A 16,513-nucleotide genomic window follows, 5' to 3' on the forward strand; every position below is an offset into this window, starting at 1 on the left:
CAGAAGATAAATAATAGTACAATAATATCAACTAGACTAGAGACTATACAAGTTTTACCAGTTCTCCCCCTAAAATCCACCCCTCTTTTTTTTCTGTTCTAAGAGCCGTTTCAGGGTCTCATATCGCATTTAGTCATCTCAGTCCTGCCTCATCTAATCTGTGACAGATTCTTAATCCTTCCTTGTCTTCTGTGATCTTGATCCTTTTGATAAGACATCAGAGAAGGCCTTCTGAACTTTATTTCACTCAACAGTGCATCCTAGAAATTACTTTGGCTTTATAAAGTAACTTCAGGAGAATTGTCATCTCTATATTGAATCATCTTAACCAGCTATTTGTAAGGCCTCCTCAGACAACCATTTTGCCTTTTTGCATTTCAGCTGCTTAAGAGAAATAAAAAATTTCTGACTCTTGCAGCCTATTTCCTCCATTTCGGGGGGGGGGGGGCTCTACCCTTCTTGCATGTTACCATCTCACTACCAATGCCTGCCAGCCACAAGACTCCTTGAGAAACTAAAGCTCAAGATAAGAAGAGATGTACTTCCTGTTTTGGTTGTTGTTAGCTGGGAGAAGCTGCCAGACTGGGTGACCAGTGAGGATTTTCATCTTGTGGGTAAGGAGGAACTAGTTTTGTGTTTTTCCACGGAAAATGCAAGTGCTTTGTTTGTGATCTTGGGTCTTAAAAAAATACACTAGTTCTGGGTACTTTTATAAGTGATGTTGGATAGTAGAGATCTCGTGGGCAAGGGAAAACAATATGGTTTTATGAGAATAAAAAGTGATATTTTCTAATGATATTTTCTCTTGATTCCCAGATATTGATGAGTGTGCAAGAGGGCTGGCAAAGTGCAAGCAGAAAGCATATTGCAGAAATGGAATTGGAAATTACTACTGCAGCTGTGTCCCACATTATCCTCTCTTCAATTGGGTGGCTAATATATTTACAATTAATTATGCAGAATGTTATGGTAAGAATCTCCAAATACTCCAGTAATCAAATACTCCACCATGAAAAAGGAGACATTAGAAGATCCCTTGAGAGTTTCACCAATTTCAGACTAGGGTAACAGGGTAGAGATCTGTCCTGGTCCTCACCCTTCAATCCATTGTTGTCCTTGGTAGCCATTTCCTGGGAGATTTCACTCAAGCCCATAGCAACAGTCACCATCTCCAAGTAGATACCTTTGTTGTTGTTGTTCAGTCATGTCCGACTCTTTGCGACCCCATGGACTGCAGCACACCAGACTTCCCTGTCCTTCACTATATCCCTGAGTTTGCTCAAACTTATGTCCATCAAGTCAGTGATGCCATCCAACCATCTCCTCTTCTGTCATCCCCTTCTCCTCCTGCCTTCAATCTTTCCCAATATAAGGGTCTTTTCCAGTGAGTCAGCATTTCACATCAGGTGGTCAGTGTCACTTAAAATACGATGCTAGGTAGACAACAACTGATTGTTATTAACTCAGTTAACACCTGTTTCTTTGGGAAGGGTTTCCCACACCCCAAACATGGTCTTTTTCTGTATACTGCCAAGGTGTCTCATTCTATGTATTAATATGTTGGACTCATAATTACTCAATTATTTGCTTGGCAACTTTGCCATAGGCTGCAGACTCCACAAGGGAACATATTTTGTCTCTCTTTTTAAAAAACTGGAGTATAGTTGCTTTACAATGGTGTGTTAGTATCTGCTGTACAATGAAGTGACTCAGCTCTGTCTATACACATATCTCCTTCCTCCCACCCCCCTCCATTCCACCAATCCAGGTTATCACGGAGCACTGAGCTGAGCTCCCTACACTGTACTGCAGGTTCCCACCGGCTATCGGTTTTACACACGATAGTGTATCTAGGTCAGTCCCAGTCTCCCAGTTCATCTCACTCCCTCTACCCCTTCAGTGTTCACATGTCTGTTCTCTATTTCTGCCCTGAAAACAGACTCATCCATAAAATTTTCTAGATTCCACCTAAATGTGTTAATATACAGTGTTTGTTTTTCTCTTTCTGACTTACCTTACTCTGTATGACAGACTCTAGGTCCACCCATGTCTCTACCAGTGACCCAATTTCATTCTTTTTGTTGGTTTGTTTTGTTTCTTCTACTTATTTATTATTATTTAATATTTAAATTTTATATTTAATCCGAAAATGGATTTTATCTTAATTTTTATTTTTGTTCACTTTAAAGAAATTATTGTTTTCTAGATTCCACTGTTTCTGATGAGATGTTAGCTATCAGTCTAATTGGTTTTCATTTGAATATAATCTTTTTTTCTCTTTGTCTTTGATTTTCAGCAGATTTTTTTGAGGTTTTTAAAAAATTTATTTTGTTTTAATTGAAGTATAATTGCTTTACAGAATTGTGTTGTTTTCTGTCAAATCTCAACATGAATCAGCCATAGGTATATATATATATATATATATATATACACCCTCCCTTTTGAACCTCCCTCCCATCTTCCTCCCCATCCTACCCCTGTAGGTTGATACAGAGCCCCTGTTTGACTTTCCTGAGACATATGGTAATGTAAGTTTCCATGTTACTCTTCCCATACATCTCACCCTCTCCTCCCCGTTCCCCATGTCTGTTCTCTATGTCTGATTCTCTATCATTGTCTTGTAAATAAATTCTTCAGTACCATTTTTCTAGATTCCATATATATGCATTATAATATGATATTATCTTTCTCTTTCTGACTCACTTCACTCTGTATAATAGGTTCTAGGTTCATCCACCTCATCAGAACTGACTCAAAGGCATTCCTTTTTATGGCTGAGTAATATTCCGTTGTGTATATGTACCACAACTTTTTTTATCCATTCATCTGTCGATGGACATCTAGGTTGCTTCTATGTTCTAGCTATTATAAATATAGCTGCAGTGAACATTGGGGTACTTGTGTCTGTTTGAATTATGGTTTTCTTAGGATCTGTGCTCAAGGGTGGGATTGCTGGATCATATGGTAGTTCTATTTTTAGCTTTTTAAAGAACATCCCATACTGTTATCCATAGTGGCTATATCAATTCACATTCCCATTAACAGGAAAGATGGCATCTGTCTCTTTCTTTATTCACCTATGTTTATAAGATTTAGCCTCCCTCTTTTTCATTTAATTTAAATTTATTTATTTTAATTGGAGGCTAATCACTTTTAGTAGATGCTCCATAAACACCACTGACTGAATTTTTGAATGAGAAACCCCATACTAATTCCCTTTGAAAATTCTACCTTGGAAGAGATTTGGGAATTCTTAGAATGAAATTAGGATGGTATTTGAGTGCAGAAGGAAACACTCAACTTGAATGTGATTGGAAGAAAGACCTATGTTAGAGTGTGTTATTTCCCATATTTCATTTGACTGTTACTTTTCTTTCTCAGAGGATGCCAATAATGAGACACAAGTACCAGAGGACATTTGGGTAAGTAAGGTGTAGCCTAGGTTTGGAAAACAATCAGTCTTACCATACCTTTCTCCTGCTCAAGTACTACCATGGCTCTCTATGACTTTAGTTGTTGTTATTGTTCAGTAACCAGGTCGTGTCTGACTCTTTGCAGCTCCATGGACTGCAGCATGCCAGGCTCTCCTGTCCTTCACTAACTCCTGGAGTTCTCTCAAATTCATGTTTGTTGAGTCAGTGATGTTATCTAACCATCTCATCCTCTGTTGCCTCTTCTCCTTTTGCCTTCAATCTTTCCCAGTATCAGAGTCTTTTCCAATGAGTTGGCTCTTTGCATCAGGTGGTCTTCCAATGAATATTCAGGGTTGACTTCCTTTAAGATTGACTGGTTTGATCTCCTTGCTGTCCAAAGGACTCTCAAGAATTTTCTCCAGTAACACGGTTCGAAGGTATCAACTCTTTGGTGCTGTGCCTTCTTTATGGTCCAGCTTTCACATCTGTGCATGACTACTGGAAAGACCATACATAGTCTTGACTATATGGATATTTGTCAGCAAAGTGATGTCTTTGCTTTTTAACATACTGCCTAGGTTTGTCATAGCTTTCCTGCCAAGATGCAATCATCTTCTAATTTCATGGCTGCAGTGACCATCAGCACTAATTGTAGAGCACAAGAAGAGGAAATCTGTCATTTGCCCTTCTGTTTGCCATGAAGTGATGGGACTGGAGGACATGATCTTAGTTTGTTTTAATGATGAGTTTTAAGCCAGCTTTTTCACTCTTCTCCTTCACTCTCATCAAGAGGCTGGCTCACTCAACCACACTTTTTTTTTAAATTTAAATTTATTTATTTTAATTGGAGGCTAATTACTTTACAATATTGTATTGGGTTTACCATACATTGACATGAATCCACCACGGGTGTACACATGTTCCCAATCCTGAACCCCCCTCCCACCTCCCTCCCATACCATCCCTCTGAGTCATCCCAGTGCACCAGCCCCAAGCATCTTGTAGCCTGCATCCAACCTAGACTGGTGATTCGTTTCTTACAGGATATTATACATGTTTCATTGCCATTCTCCCAAATCATCCCACCCTCTTCCTCTCCCACAGAGTCCAAAAGACTGTTCTAAACATCTGTGTCTCTTTTGCTGTCTCGCATATAGGGTTGTCATTACCATCTTTCTAAATTCCATATATATGCATTAGTATACTGTATTGGTGTTTTTCTTTCTGGCTTACTTCACTCTGTATAATCGGCTCCAGATTCATCTACCTCATTAGAACTGATTCAAATGTATTCTTTTTAATGGCTGAGTAATACTCCATTGTGTATATGTACCAGAGCTTTCTTATCCATTCATCTGCTGATGGACATCTAGGTTGCTTCCATGTCCTGGCCATTATAAACAGTGCTGTGATGAACATTGGGGTACACATGTCTCTTTCAATTCTGGTTTCCTTGGTGTGTATTCCCAGCAGTGGGATTGCTGGGTCGTGAGAGTTGGACTGTGAAGAAGGCTGAGCACCGAAGAATTGATGCTTTTGAACTGTGGTGTTGGAGAAGACTCTTGAGAGTCCCTTGGACTGCAAGGAAATCCAACCAGTCCATTCTGAAGGAGATCAACCCTGGGATTTCTTTGGAAGGAATGATGCTAAAGCTGAAGCTCCAGTACTTTGGCCACCTCATGCGAAGAGTTGACTCATTGGAAAAGACTCTGATGCTGGGAGGGATTGGGGGCAGGAGGAGAAGGGGACGACCGAGGATGAGAAGGCTGGATGGCATCACGGACTCGATGGACGTGAGTCTGAGTGAACTCCGGGAGACTGTGATGGACAGGGAGGCCTGGCGTGCTGCAATTCATGGGGTTGCAAAGAGTCGGACACGACTGAGTGACTGAACTGAACTGAACTGAAGGCAGTTCTATTTCCAGTTTTTTTAAGGAATCTCCACACTGTTCTCCATAGTGGCTGTACTAGTTTGCATTCCCAGCAACAGTGTGAGAGGGTTCCCTTTTCTCCACACCCTCTCCAGCATTTATTGCTTGCAGACTTTTGGAGCACAGCCATTCTGACTGGCGTGAAATGGTACCTCATTGTGGTTTTGATTTGCATTTCTCTGTTAATGACTGGTGTTGAGCATCTTTTCATGTGTTTGTTAGCCATCTGTATGTCTTCTTTGGAGAAATATCTATTTAGTTCTTTGGCCCATTTTTTGATTGGGTCATTTATTTTTCTGGAATTGAGCTGCAGGAGTTGCTTGTATATTTTTGAGATTAGTTGTTTGTCAGTTGCTTCATTTGCTATTATTTTCTCCCATTCGGAAGGCTGTCTTTTCACCTTGCTTATAGTTTCCTTTGTTGTGCAGAAGCTTTTAATTTTAATTAGGTCCCATTTGTTTATTTTTGCTTTTATTTCCAGTATTCTGGGAGGTGGGTCATAGAGGATCCTGCTGTGGTTTATGTCGGAGAGTGTTTTGCCTATGTTCTCCTCTAGGAGTTTTATAGTTTCTGGTCTTACATTTAGATCTTTAACCCATTTTGAGTTTATTTTTGTGTATGGTGTTAGAAAGTGTTCTAGTTTCATTCTTTTACAAATGGTTGACCAGTTTTCCCAGCACCACTTGTTAAAGAGATTGTCTTTACTCCATTGTATATTCTTGCCTCCTTTGTCAAAGATAAGGTGTCCATAGGTGTGTGGATTTATCTCTGGGCTTTCTATTTTGTTCCATTGATCTATATTTCTGTCTTTGTGCCAGTACCATACTGTCAACCACACTTATATATATTCCTGCTTTTCAAAGTTTCAATAACCATCTACCTAATTACTTTTATTTCTTTGAAAGGAAATTCTGAGGAACAATGGAAGCAAAAACTACATTGCAAAACGGGTGACCCAACTACTTCAACGTGTAGAATTGACCATATGGAATCAGAGTTTTGTTTCTCCAGGAAAGCATGAAGATTCTGTATTAGACATAGGTAAGAAACATTAAGCATTAGTTTTAAGACCAGAAAATTTTATGAAAGTCATCTTTCATCAGACCTTGTGTTAATATGTTCACATATCATGAACAGAGTTCACTTAAGTGATTTTTCCCAAACGCAGAAGATCACACCCAGGTGACTATTCCTTTGGAAAAGTTTTATTTTTTCTTGTTAAAAATTTAAAAATTGAATTATAGTTGATTTATATTATTGTGTTAGTTTCAGGTATAGAGCATAGGAGAGTTTCCCAGGTGGCACTAGTGGTAAAGAACCCACCTGCCAATGCGGGAGACATAACAGATGTGGGTTCAACTCCTGAGTCGGGTAGATTCCCTAGAGGAGGGCATGGCAACCCATTCCAGTATTACTGCCTGGAGAATCCCATGAACAGAGCAGCCTGGCTTCAGTCCATGGAGTTGCAAAGAGTCAGACATGACTGAATTGACAGCATGCCCACATGCATGTATAGCATAGTGATTCAGTACTTTTGCAGATTACATTCCATTGTAGATTATAATGAGATATTAGGTATGATTTCATGTGCTATTCAGTAAATCTCTGTTGCTTATCTATTTTATATATTGTAGTTTGTACCTGTTAATCCCATAGTCCTATTTTATCCCTCCCCACTGCCTCTCCCCTTTGGTAACCATAAATTTGTTTTCTATGTCTGTGAATCTGTTTCTTTTCTGTACATACACACATTTGTATTATTTTTTTAGATTCCACATGTAATGTGTTATCTATTGTATTTGTCTATGACATTTTATTAAGAATTATATTCTCTAGGTCCATCATGTTGCTGCAAATGGCAATATTTCATTCTTTTTAATGGCCGAGTAATATTCCAATATGTACCATATTTTCCTAAGTCAATCATCTGTTGATGGGCACTTAGGTTGCTACCATGTCTTGGCTATTGTGCATAGTCCTGCTGTGAACACTGGGGTGAATGAATCTTTTCAAATTAGAGTGTTTGTTTTTTCTGGATCGTTGCCCAGGAGTAGAATTCCTGGATCATATGGTAGCTCTATTTCTAGTTTGTTTTTTTTTTTAAATGAAAACTCTGTTTCTTGGAAAACTTTTAAATGCTTAGCTTCCCTTGCTAAGCGCCCCAGGCGCCCCATTACACATTGTTTAAAGAAAACTTTTCCCTTTAAATATTCTGTGGTAAAGGCTGAGCTTGCCTAGTTTAGTGCCAGCTCTGGGAAGCATGACAGTCTTCTCTCTTCCCTTGAGTTGTGTGACCTATATGTGTTGCCTATACTTTCGACATTTCATCTCTACCAGTCAGAAATGTTAGGGGAGGACCAAATGGTCTACCTTGCATGCAGTAAATAAAATGACTAGTAACAGATCTGTCAAAGAAGGAAGTTGTTAGCAAGTTTTTTAGGCATGAGAACTGAGCAAAGCAGGACTCACTTTCCTAATGTTTCCAGTTTATGAAACCAAGAAGTGCAATGAGACAAGTGAGAAAACTGTTCTAGAAGCTGGAAACAACACGATGGATATCGACTGCCCAAATGCTTTCAAAGGAACCACAAGAGGTACTGTGTCTAAGATGACCTATACGCTTGACCTATAACTTCTAGGCACTGTTGTCTCATTTCTAGGTGATGGAGCCAAGCTTCCAAAGCATTCAAGGGAAGAAGACTCTTCTGGCAGAATTAAAAGATCTGCCTTGACCACTAACCAGGCAACTTTGAGGACACAGTTTGTATGGACTTTGTGATACAGACAGAGGTTCAAACAGGGATTCCTTGACTTAGCTCCTTAAAAGGGATGGGCTGGTGCATGCTCAGTTTCATGTGCTGATCCAAAAAGCTTACTCTTTTTAAAAAACTTTATTTTTAAAGTGAAGTCCCTGGTGGCTCAGCTGTAAAGAATCTGCCTGCAATGTGGGAGACCTGGGTTCGATCCCTGGGTTGGGAAGATCCCCTGGAGAAGGGAAAGGCTATCCACTCCAGTAGTCTGGCCTGGAGAATTCCATGGACTATATAGTCCATGGGGTTGCAAAGAGTCGGACACAACTGAGTGAGTTTCACTTTTGTAGTTGATTTACAATGTCATGCCAGTCTCTGCTATCTAGTGAAGTGACTCAGATAATACATTTCTCTTTCTTTTTAAAATATTCTTTTCCATTATGGTTTATTGCAGGATATAGACCATAGCTCCCTGTGTTATAACAGTAGAGCCTTGTCATTTGCCTGTCCTCTATATAACAGTTTGTGTCTCCTCTCTCATCCCACACTGCCAGTCCTTCCCTCTCCCATCTGACTCCCCATAGCAAGCTCAAGCCTGTTCTCCATGTCTGTGAGTCTGTTTCCATTTTGTAGATAGGTTAGTTTGTACCATATTTTAGATTCCACATGTAAGTGATATCATATGGCATATCTGTCTCTCTTTCTCACTTACTTCACTTAGTACGATAATCTCTAGGTCCATCCGTGTTCTGCATATGGCATCATTTCATTCTTTTTTTGGCTTAGTAATATTCCATTGTATATACGTACCACATCTTCTTTACCTGTTCCTCTGTTGATGGACATTTTGGCTACTTCCATGCTTTGATTATTGTGAACACTGCTGCTATGAACATAGGGGTACATGTACCTTTTAGAATTATAGCTTTAGCAAGAAATATGCCCAAGAGTGGGATTGTTGGATTGTATATTGGTTTTTTGAGGAACCGCCACACCATTTTCCATAGTGGATGCAGCAATTTACATTCCCACCTAATGTAGTGTAGAAGTGTTTCCTTCAGAGAAGCTCACTCTTGATGGTGGCACATGAGTTGTCTCAAACACTCTTTCCCTTGAGAAGCATTTTATACTCTATTCTGCTAGGCTACAAGTTGGCAAACTTTTTATGTAAAAACACAAGAGGACAAATATTTCTGGTTTTGGGGCCAGATGATTTTTGTTTTATCTACTCAACTCTTGACATTGTAGTGTGAAAGCAGCCATAGGTGATATGTAAATGAAGGGACATGGTTGTGTGTCAATAAAACTTTATTTACAAAAACAGGTGGTAAGCTGGATTTGACCCCCAGGCCATAATTTGACACCCCTGCTTTATTCTATCATTTTATTTAAGTCTCTGCATCACATCCACACTATGCGACCCTTTCTAATTTATTTATTTGTTTGTTGTCTATCTCTCCCATGACATCATCTCCCTGATGGCAGGGACTCTGCCCACTTTGTTCCCTGTTGTGTTGCAATGCCTGGAACACTGTCCAGTACACAGTAGATGCTCAATAAACATGTGACAAGTGAATGAATGAATGCATGCATGAAAAGTATTTCAAAGAGAAAGACCCAGTTACCTGGAGAGAGTGAAGTACTTGTTCCTATGATTCTTCCAGAAAATTCCTGGCTACTGGTTAATCTTCACTGTTTACTGTGAGCTGCAGAAGAGAGAAGGGAGAGGGGAAAACATCTAAAAATGAGTTGATTTTTATTATTTTTTTCAACCATTCACTCCTTTTAAAAAAATTTGTTTTTTATTTATTTTCAGTTGTGCTGGGTCTTGGTTACTGCTTGTGGACTTTCTCTAGTTGCAGTGCTCAGTGTTTCTGATTGTGGTGACTTTCTGATGCATCCAGCCTCCATGGGATGCATGGGCTTCAGTAGTTGTGATTCACAGGCTCTAGAGCACAGGCTCAGTAGTTGTGACTTAGTTGCTCTGCGGCATGTAGAATCTTCCAGGACTAGGGATTAACCCATTTCCTCTGCATTGGCAGGTGATTCTTATCCACTGGACCACCAGAGAAGTCCAGTTGATTTTTTAGATCGAGTGATATAGGTGGTAAGTGGTTTGGGGTGAAACTGGGATGGTGGCACATGAATGATTGCAGTTTAGGAAACTGTGTCATACTGTGCATTTAACTTCTATGACTTAAATTCTTCTAGCATGAAAAGGGAAAGGAAAGAGGGTGGGAGAGAGACGGAGAGAGAGAAAGAGAAAAAGAGAGAGAGAGGCTGAGAAAGAGAGGTAGGGGGAGGGAGTGAAGGAAGGATGAGAGAATGAATTAAATAGAATGGGCCATCCTGTCTACTTTTCCATTAAATTAGATGCCCAAGAGTCAGCTTGAGATGGAAAATGGGAATTATTTGGAATATTTTTAAAATTAATTTTTGTTGGAGTATAGTTGATTTATAATGTTGTGTTAGTTTCTACCATACAGCAGAGTGACTCCGTTATGTGTATACACGTATCCCCTCTTTTTTAGATTTCCTCCCCATTTAGGTCAGCACAGAGCATTGAGCAGAGTTCCCTAGCTATACAATAGGTTCCCATTTGCCAGGGTCCAGCCCCGGTGGATCCAGGGAATTGGAAGTGGGGACAGAGTTGGCGTCCTAGGAAAGAACTTATTTAATTACAGATATATAGAAAGATTAGAAAAGGATAGTGTAGTAGGAAGTATTAGTGGAGAAAAGAAGCTGAATAACTTGGTTTACGCAGAAAACCAATAAAACTCCGAGACAAGGAGTTTGCACCACCTACGTAGGCCGCCGGCACCCCCTTAAATAGCGGAGGGTGCCCTGCCTTGGGCTCCCTCTCACGTGGGTCTTAGAAGCCAGGGCAAAATTAGTAGGCTTGGTGAGCCTCCACACTCCAGATGGGAATTCAGCCAGAAAAGAAGAGAAGGAGAAAAGACCACACGGGGGAAACCAGTCTTTCCAGGAACTGGTCCATTTTTCTATTTTCCAGGTCCACTTTTATACTTTTAATTATGCATAGAGATAAATGCAAGAAACAGAGTCACGCAGGGTCAGCTGCTCCGACCCTTACCTAAAGACAGTGTCCTTAGCATATCTTTGTTCTTACAAGGGTCTTACATTTGTTCACAATATCTTCTGGTCTGGAGACCGATTAACATTTTATTGCCCCACCTTTCTTTCTATTGATAAAGGTTAATGGATCAGAAAACTTGTTTTCCCTTAAGATCTACTTAGTCTTAAGATAGTGATAAAGTTACATTTTTACATAGCAAGGACACAATGATTTATAACAAAGAAAGAGGGGTACAGTGATCTATAACAAAAGAGAAAATTCATTAACTCAAAAGCCTAGTATTGCTAACATCAAAACTACTATATTTCTTTTTCTACATTCCAATTACATCGATTAACATACTCCCAGGTGCCTAAGGATATGGAGGCCTGGTGGCAATCATTAACTCCGCAATGAAACCCTTCACCAACATGATTTTTATCTTTAGAAAAACCCTATGCTAACTAAGACTTTGAAAATACTCCAAACTCTCTGTGCTGTTTATGGTTGAGAGGTTGTAAACAATCATGTACGTAGTAGCAAGAGTGTGGATAATCCTGTCACACAAGCTAGTCTGCCAGCAGAGAGGTTTGACCTGAGACACTCCTTTTATATGCAGGAGACTATTATCTGGAGCTCTAAGTTAATTTTCCAGAGAAAGGTGGTCGGGGATAGCCTCTGTTAATGTCAGAAGAGTAGGTGAAAGGATAATGCAGTAAGGCAGGCAGACTCTGGTTTTGGGGCAGATGCACGAGCAGATCCAGTGAGGCTCGCTTTAAGGCCCGACTCGCCTTTGCCTTAACCTCATGACCTTTGCCACGGGTGGGACTCCTCGTGCTGGCTCCTGGCACCATTACTTATGCATTTTATAGAGAGTGTTGATAGTGTATGGGGCTTCCCAGGTGCTGCAGTGGTTAAGAATTCACCCACCAGTGCAGGAGATGCAAGAGGTGTGGTTCAGTCCCTGGGTTGGGAAGATACCCTGGAGTAGGAAATGGCAACCCACTCCAGTGTTCTTGCTAGGAAAATTCCATGGACAGAGGAGCCTGGCGGGCTACAGTTCATAGGGCTGCAAAGAGTTGGACAAGACTGCGCAACTGAGCACACACACAACAGCGATATATGTCAATCCCAATCTCCTGTTCATCCAGCACCCCACTTCCCCCCTTGGTGTCTATACATTTGTTGTCTAGGTCTGTGTCTCTGTCTCTGTCATCTGTACCACTTTTTCTGGATTCCACATATGTGTGTTAATATACAATATTTGTTTTCTCTTTCTGGCTCACTTCACTCTGTATGACAGTCTCTAGGTCCATCCATGTCCCAACTTTATTTCATTTTAAAGTTGAGTAGTATTCCACTGTACATACACACCACATCTTCTCCATCCATTCTTTTGTTGATGGACATCTAGTTTGCCTCCATCCCTTGGCCACCATCGACAGTGTACAGGAATGCATATGAGGGAGTCATCATCTATTCAGAAACATTTGATTTCTTCATCCCACATGAGTTCCAGGCTTCCCAGGTGGTGATAGTGGTAAAGAACCTGCCTGCCAATGCAGGAGATGTAAGAGATGGGGGTTTGATCCCTGGATCGGAAAGATCCCCTGGAGAAGAAAATGGTAACTCACTCCAGTATTCTTGCCTGGAGAATCCCATGGACAGAGGAGCCTGGCAGGTTACAGTCCATGGGGTCACAAAGAGTTGGACGTGACTGAACGTGCACATGCACATGTGTGAGCACACACACACATGCACACCTGAGTTTTACCTTCTGGAGACAAACATCGTGCCTTATGATTCTCCTTTTGATGTATAATGTTCATACATAAATATTTTACAACACATCGATAGAATATTTTGCACATATATCCCTTATAATGTGTGCTACATTAGACTATATATTACATATACAGAATAATAATCCCTAAGCCACATGTAATGTATTGATTGGGCAATGGAAAAGACTTCCAAGTGCAATTTTGACTTTATATAACACTTACAACCCTCACACAGAACACTAATGTACCAATTCCCCAACCTCTAGATACGCTAGAAAACGTGACTTTTCTTCCATTTTCTCAGATAGGAGTGCAGTGGCGCTTATCACTTATCGATCTCTTGGGGATATTATAAATGGATCCTTTTTCAGTGATAGAAGAGGGATAAAGGAAGTCAATCTGAACTCTCAAGTGATAAGTGGCTCCATTGGTGTGAAGGAAAAAGTTGATCTATCTAAACCTGTGTTCCTGACCTTCCAACATACTCAGGTGAGCAAGATCTAGGCTTTACCTTGAACAGGTGAATTATCAGTCCAGGCAGGAAACTGAATTCAACTCTGATCACTCAGAGTTAAGAGAATTAACAAATGTTGAGGCACTCAGAAATGACAAATGTGGGACAGCTAGTATCACACTTAAGCATAAAAAGGCAATGGGGGAAAAAAGCACTGGGGGAATGAGTATTGCCCAGTAAAGGTTGCAGGTATACAGGAAGATTGCCCATTGGAGATGGAGGTAATTTGCAGCAGAAAAGCAGTAGAGAAGAAATACCAGAGCTGCCTCTTCTCCCTGTCATCTGTTTCTCTCATTGTTCATATCAATGACCAACAACCTGGGGAAAGCAGTGCATAACAGTCAGTCCCAGAGATAACCAGAGAAGGGCAGAATAAATGAAGAGCAAACCCCACAGTGAAAGTGGAGTATGCAAAACTTCCCCACAAGGGTTTCAGAATTTTTCCAATCCAGTTTCCAACCCAGTGCACCTCAATTAACCTATAAAGTTGAAATGATAAAAACCAGAAGATCCACTTTCATGCTCTTCTCTTTCCAGCCAGGTGGTGGGAGGAGAAAATATTTCTGTGTCTACTGGAAAGGATCAAAGGATGGGGGCAGCTGGTCGACGGAGGGCTGCGCTCATTTGGGCAGCAATGATTCTCACACCCAATGCAAGTGCTCTCACCTTTCCAGCTTTGCTGTCCTCGTGGCTCTTGCTCCCAAGGTACAACGATTTATGGTCCCTTACAGTGAACTTGATTGTGTCCAGGAAGACTCTCGGAGTCTCAGGGAAAAAAAAAAAAAAAAAAAAACTCTGAGATAAGGAGTCAAGCAGAAGGAGATTACTTGAGAGGTAATTCCAGGAAGCATCAGTAAGGGACTGGGAAATGAAATGGGAAAGAGACAGAAGCCAATCAGAGAACCCAGATGCCAGGTACCACTATGAGTAACTGGGCTTACTTCCCTCTGGGAGATTTTTGGAGTCAGGGTAGAAGACACACCTCAGAGTCATCCTAACTGAATGGCGAGAAAGCTGGGTTATTTATGCACCACCTCCCTTCAGTCATTTGTTGAAAGCTACGTCATCGACTCAATGGATATGAATTTGAGCAAATTCCGGGAGATAGCAGAGGACAGAAGAGCCTGGCGTGCTGCAGTCTATGGTGTTGCAAAGAGTCAGACAAGACTTAGTGACTGAACAACAACAACAACAACATCCAGGGTGTATTCATCCTCTTGACATGTCCATGGGCATGGGCAGAGTGTGCTCAAGCTAGCAGAGAAAACCCTCAATCATTGAAAAGTCAGTTGTCAGCCCCTACGGTGGAAAGATCCATGGAGACCTGTTACTCTGCTAGAAGTAGAGCTAACCCCCATCACCAAGTCACACCAGAACAAAGGCAACTGACCATCACCCATGTAAAAGCATAGCCCTCTAAACTTCCCAGGTCCCAACCATATCTCAGATAACTCAGATTTAAAGAAATTTACCTAACTTGTTTCCCCATTTATTTTAAACTCCCATTTATTGAGCATTGACTGGAAGATAACACCATATTTCTTATGTAAATGCATAACCTCGTTTTGTTAATTTAACATATTTATATATAAGTATCTTTGTTGTTGTTGTTGAGTCACTAAGTTGTGTCTGACTCTTTCAGACCCTATGGGCTACAGCACATCAGATTCCTCTGTCCTCCACTATCTCCTGGAGTTTGCTCAAATTTATGTCCATTTATAATCAGTGATGCTATCTAACCAACTCAATGGGCATGAATTTGAGTAAACTACTATATGCCTGATGCCATTCCAGGCATTGTGGATATTACAGAGAACAAAACAGCCTTCATGATATTATATTTGATTGCCGTCTTGTCCAATAGGATCACCGCACGTGGTTATCGAACACGTAAAATGTGACTACTATGACTGAAGAAACAAATTCTATTCCATTTGAATGTATTTAAATTAAGAAATAGTATAAAATATTTTTCCACTAAATACAACTTTGTTTTTTGATAGGACCACGCTTTACTTTCACGCTTTAAAATATAGCATTTGATTGAGATTCTCAGTAAGTGTTAAGTACACGCTGGATTTCAAAGGCTGAATATGGAGGAAAAAGAGTACCAACTAATTCATTAATAACTTGTACACTGAATGTAATTTGAACTGATTATATTTTTGTTATATCCTTATATTAATTATATGACATTCAACACATTGAACTGATAGTATTTTGAACATGTGTACATGAGTGCTAAATTGCTTCAGTCGTATCCGATTCTTTGAGTGTAGCCTGTGAACTATAGTCCACCAGGCTCCTCTGACCATGGGATTCTCCAGGCAAGAATACTTGAGTGGGTTGCCATGCCTGTCTCCAGGGGATCTTCCTGACCCAGCGATTGAACCTGCCTGTTACATCTCCTGAATTGGCAGGCAGGTTCTTTACCATTAACACAACCTGGGAAGCCCAGTATTTTGAACATGTACTATTAAATCAATTTGACTTGTTTCTTTTGACATTTTCAAAAATATGGCTACTAGAAAATTTAAACTTGTGCACATGGCTCATCTGTTTCTGTTTTTCAATGCTGGGCTAGCTCTGTGTGACAAATGCTATAACTGCCCGTATTTTGAAGAGGGAATCACCAAGTCTCAGAGAGATTAAGTCATTTCTTTGGGAGCTGAACTGGAAAGCCCACCTGATGCTCCATCAGGAACATACCTATAGAGCTGGAATAACAGATTCCTCCTTTGGTGTCTTCTAGGAGGATCCTGTGCTGACCATAATCACCTATGTGGGGCTGAGCCTCTCTCTGCTCTGCCTTCTCCTGGCTGCCCTCACCTTCCTCCTGTGTCGATCCATCAAGAACACCAGCACTACCCTCCACCTGCAGCTCTCCATCTGCCTCTTCCTGGCCCACCTCCTCTTCCTCGTGGGGATTGATCAAACGGAACCTGAGGTAGGTGAATTAACATATTATTTCTTTCATGGTCCTAATCCAATCTAGCCACTTAGTTTGAAGGAAAGATGGGATGAATGACAATAAACACCAATGAT

At 40.6% G+C, this 16,513-nt stretch overlaps 1 protein-coding gene across 1 annotated transcript in view; it reads left to right on the forward strand.

Annotated features, from left to right (window-relative positions):
* Positions 1-463: 463 nt before the first annotated feature.
* Positions 464-16,513, forward strand: part of LOC120864560 (putative adhesion G protein-coupled receptor E4P) — a 29,666-nt gene continuing 13,616 nt past the window's right edge. The window contains exons 1-8 of the mRNA XM_040241617.1: positions 464-614; positions 817-969; positions 3,382-3,422; positions 6,250-6,385; positions 7,831-7,938; positions 13,259-13,443; positions 14,006-14,173; positions 16,221-16,415. Coding sequence (XP_040097551.1) covers positions 464-614; positions 817-969; positions 3,382-3,422; positions 6,250-6,385; positions 7,831-7,938; positions 13,259-13,443; positions 14,006-14,173; positions 16,221-16,415 — 1,137 coding nt within the window. The remainder of the gene's footprint in view (positions 615-816; positions 970-3,381; positions 3,423-6,249; positions 6,386-7,830; positions 7,939-13,258; positions 13,444-14,005; positions 14,174-16,220; positions 16,416-16,513) is intronic.

This window comes from Oryx dammah, unplaced genomic scaffold (genome assembly GCF_014754425.2).
Source record: "Oryx dammah isolate SB20612 unplaced genomic scaffold, SCBI_Odam_1.1 HiC_scaffold_5, whole genome shotgun sequence".
Taxonomy (NCBI): domain Eukaryota; kingdom Metazoa; phylum Chordata; class Mammalia; order Artiodactyla; family Bovidae; genus Oryx; species Oryx dammah.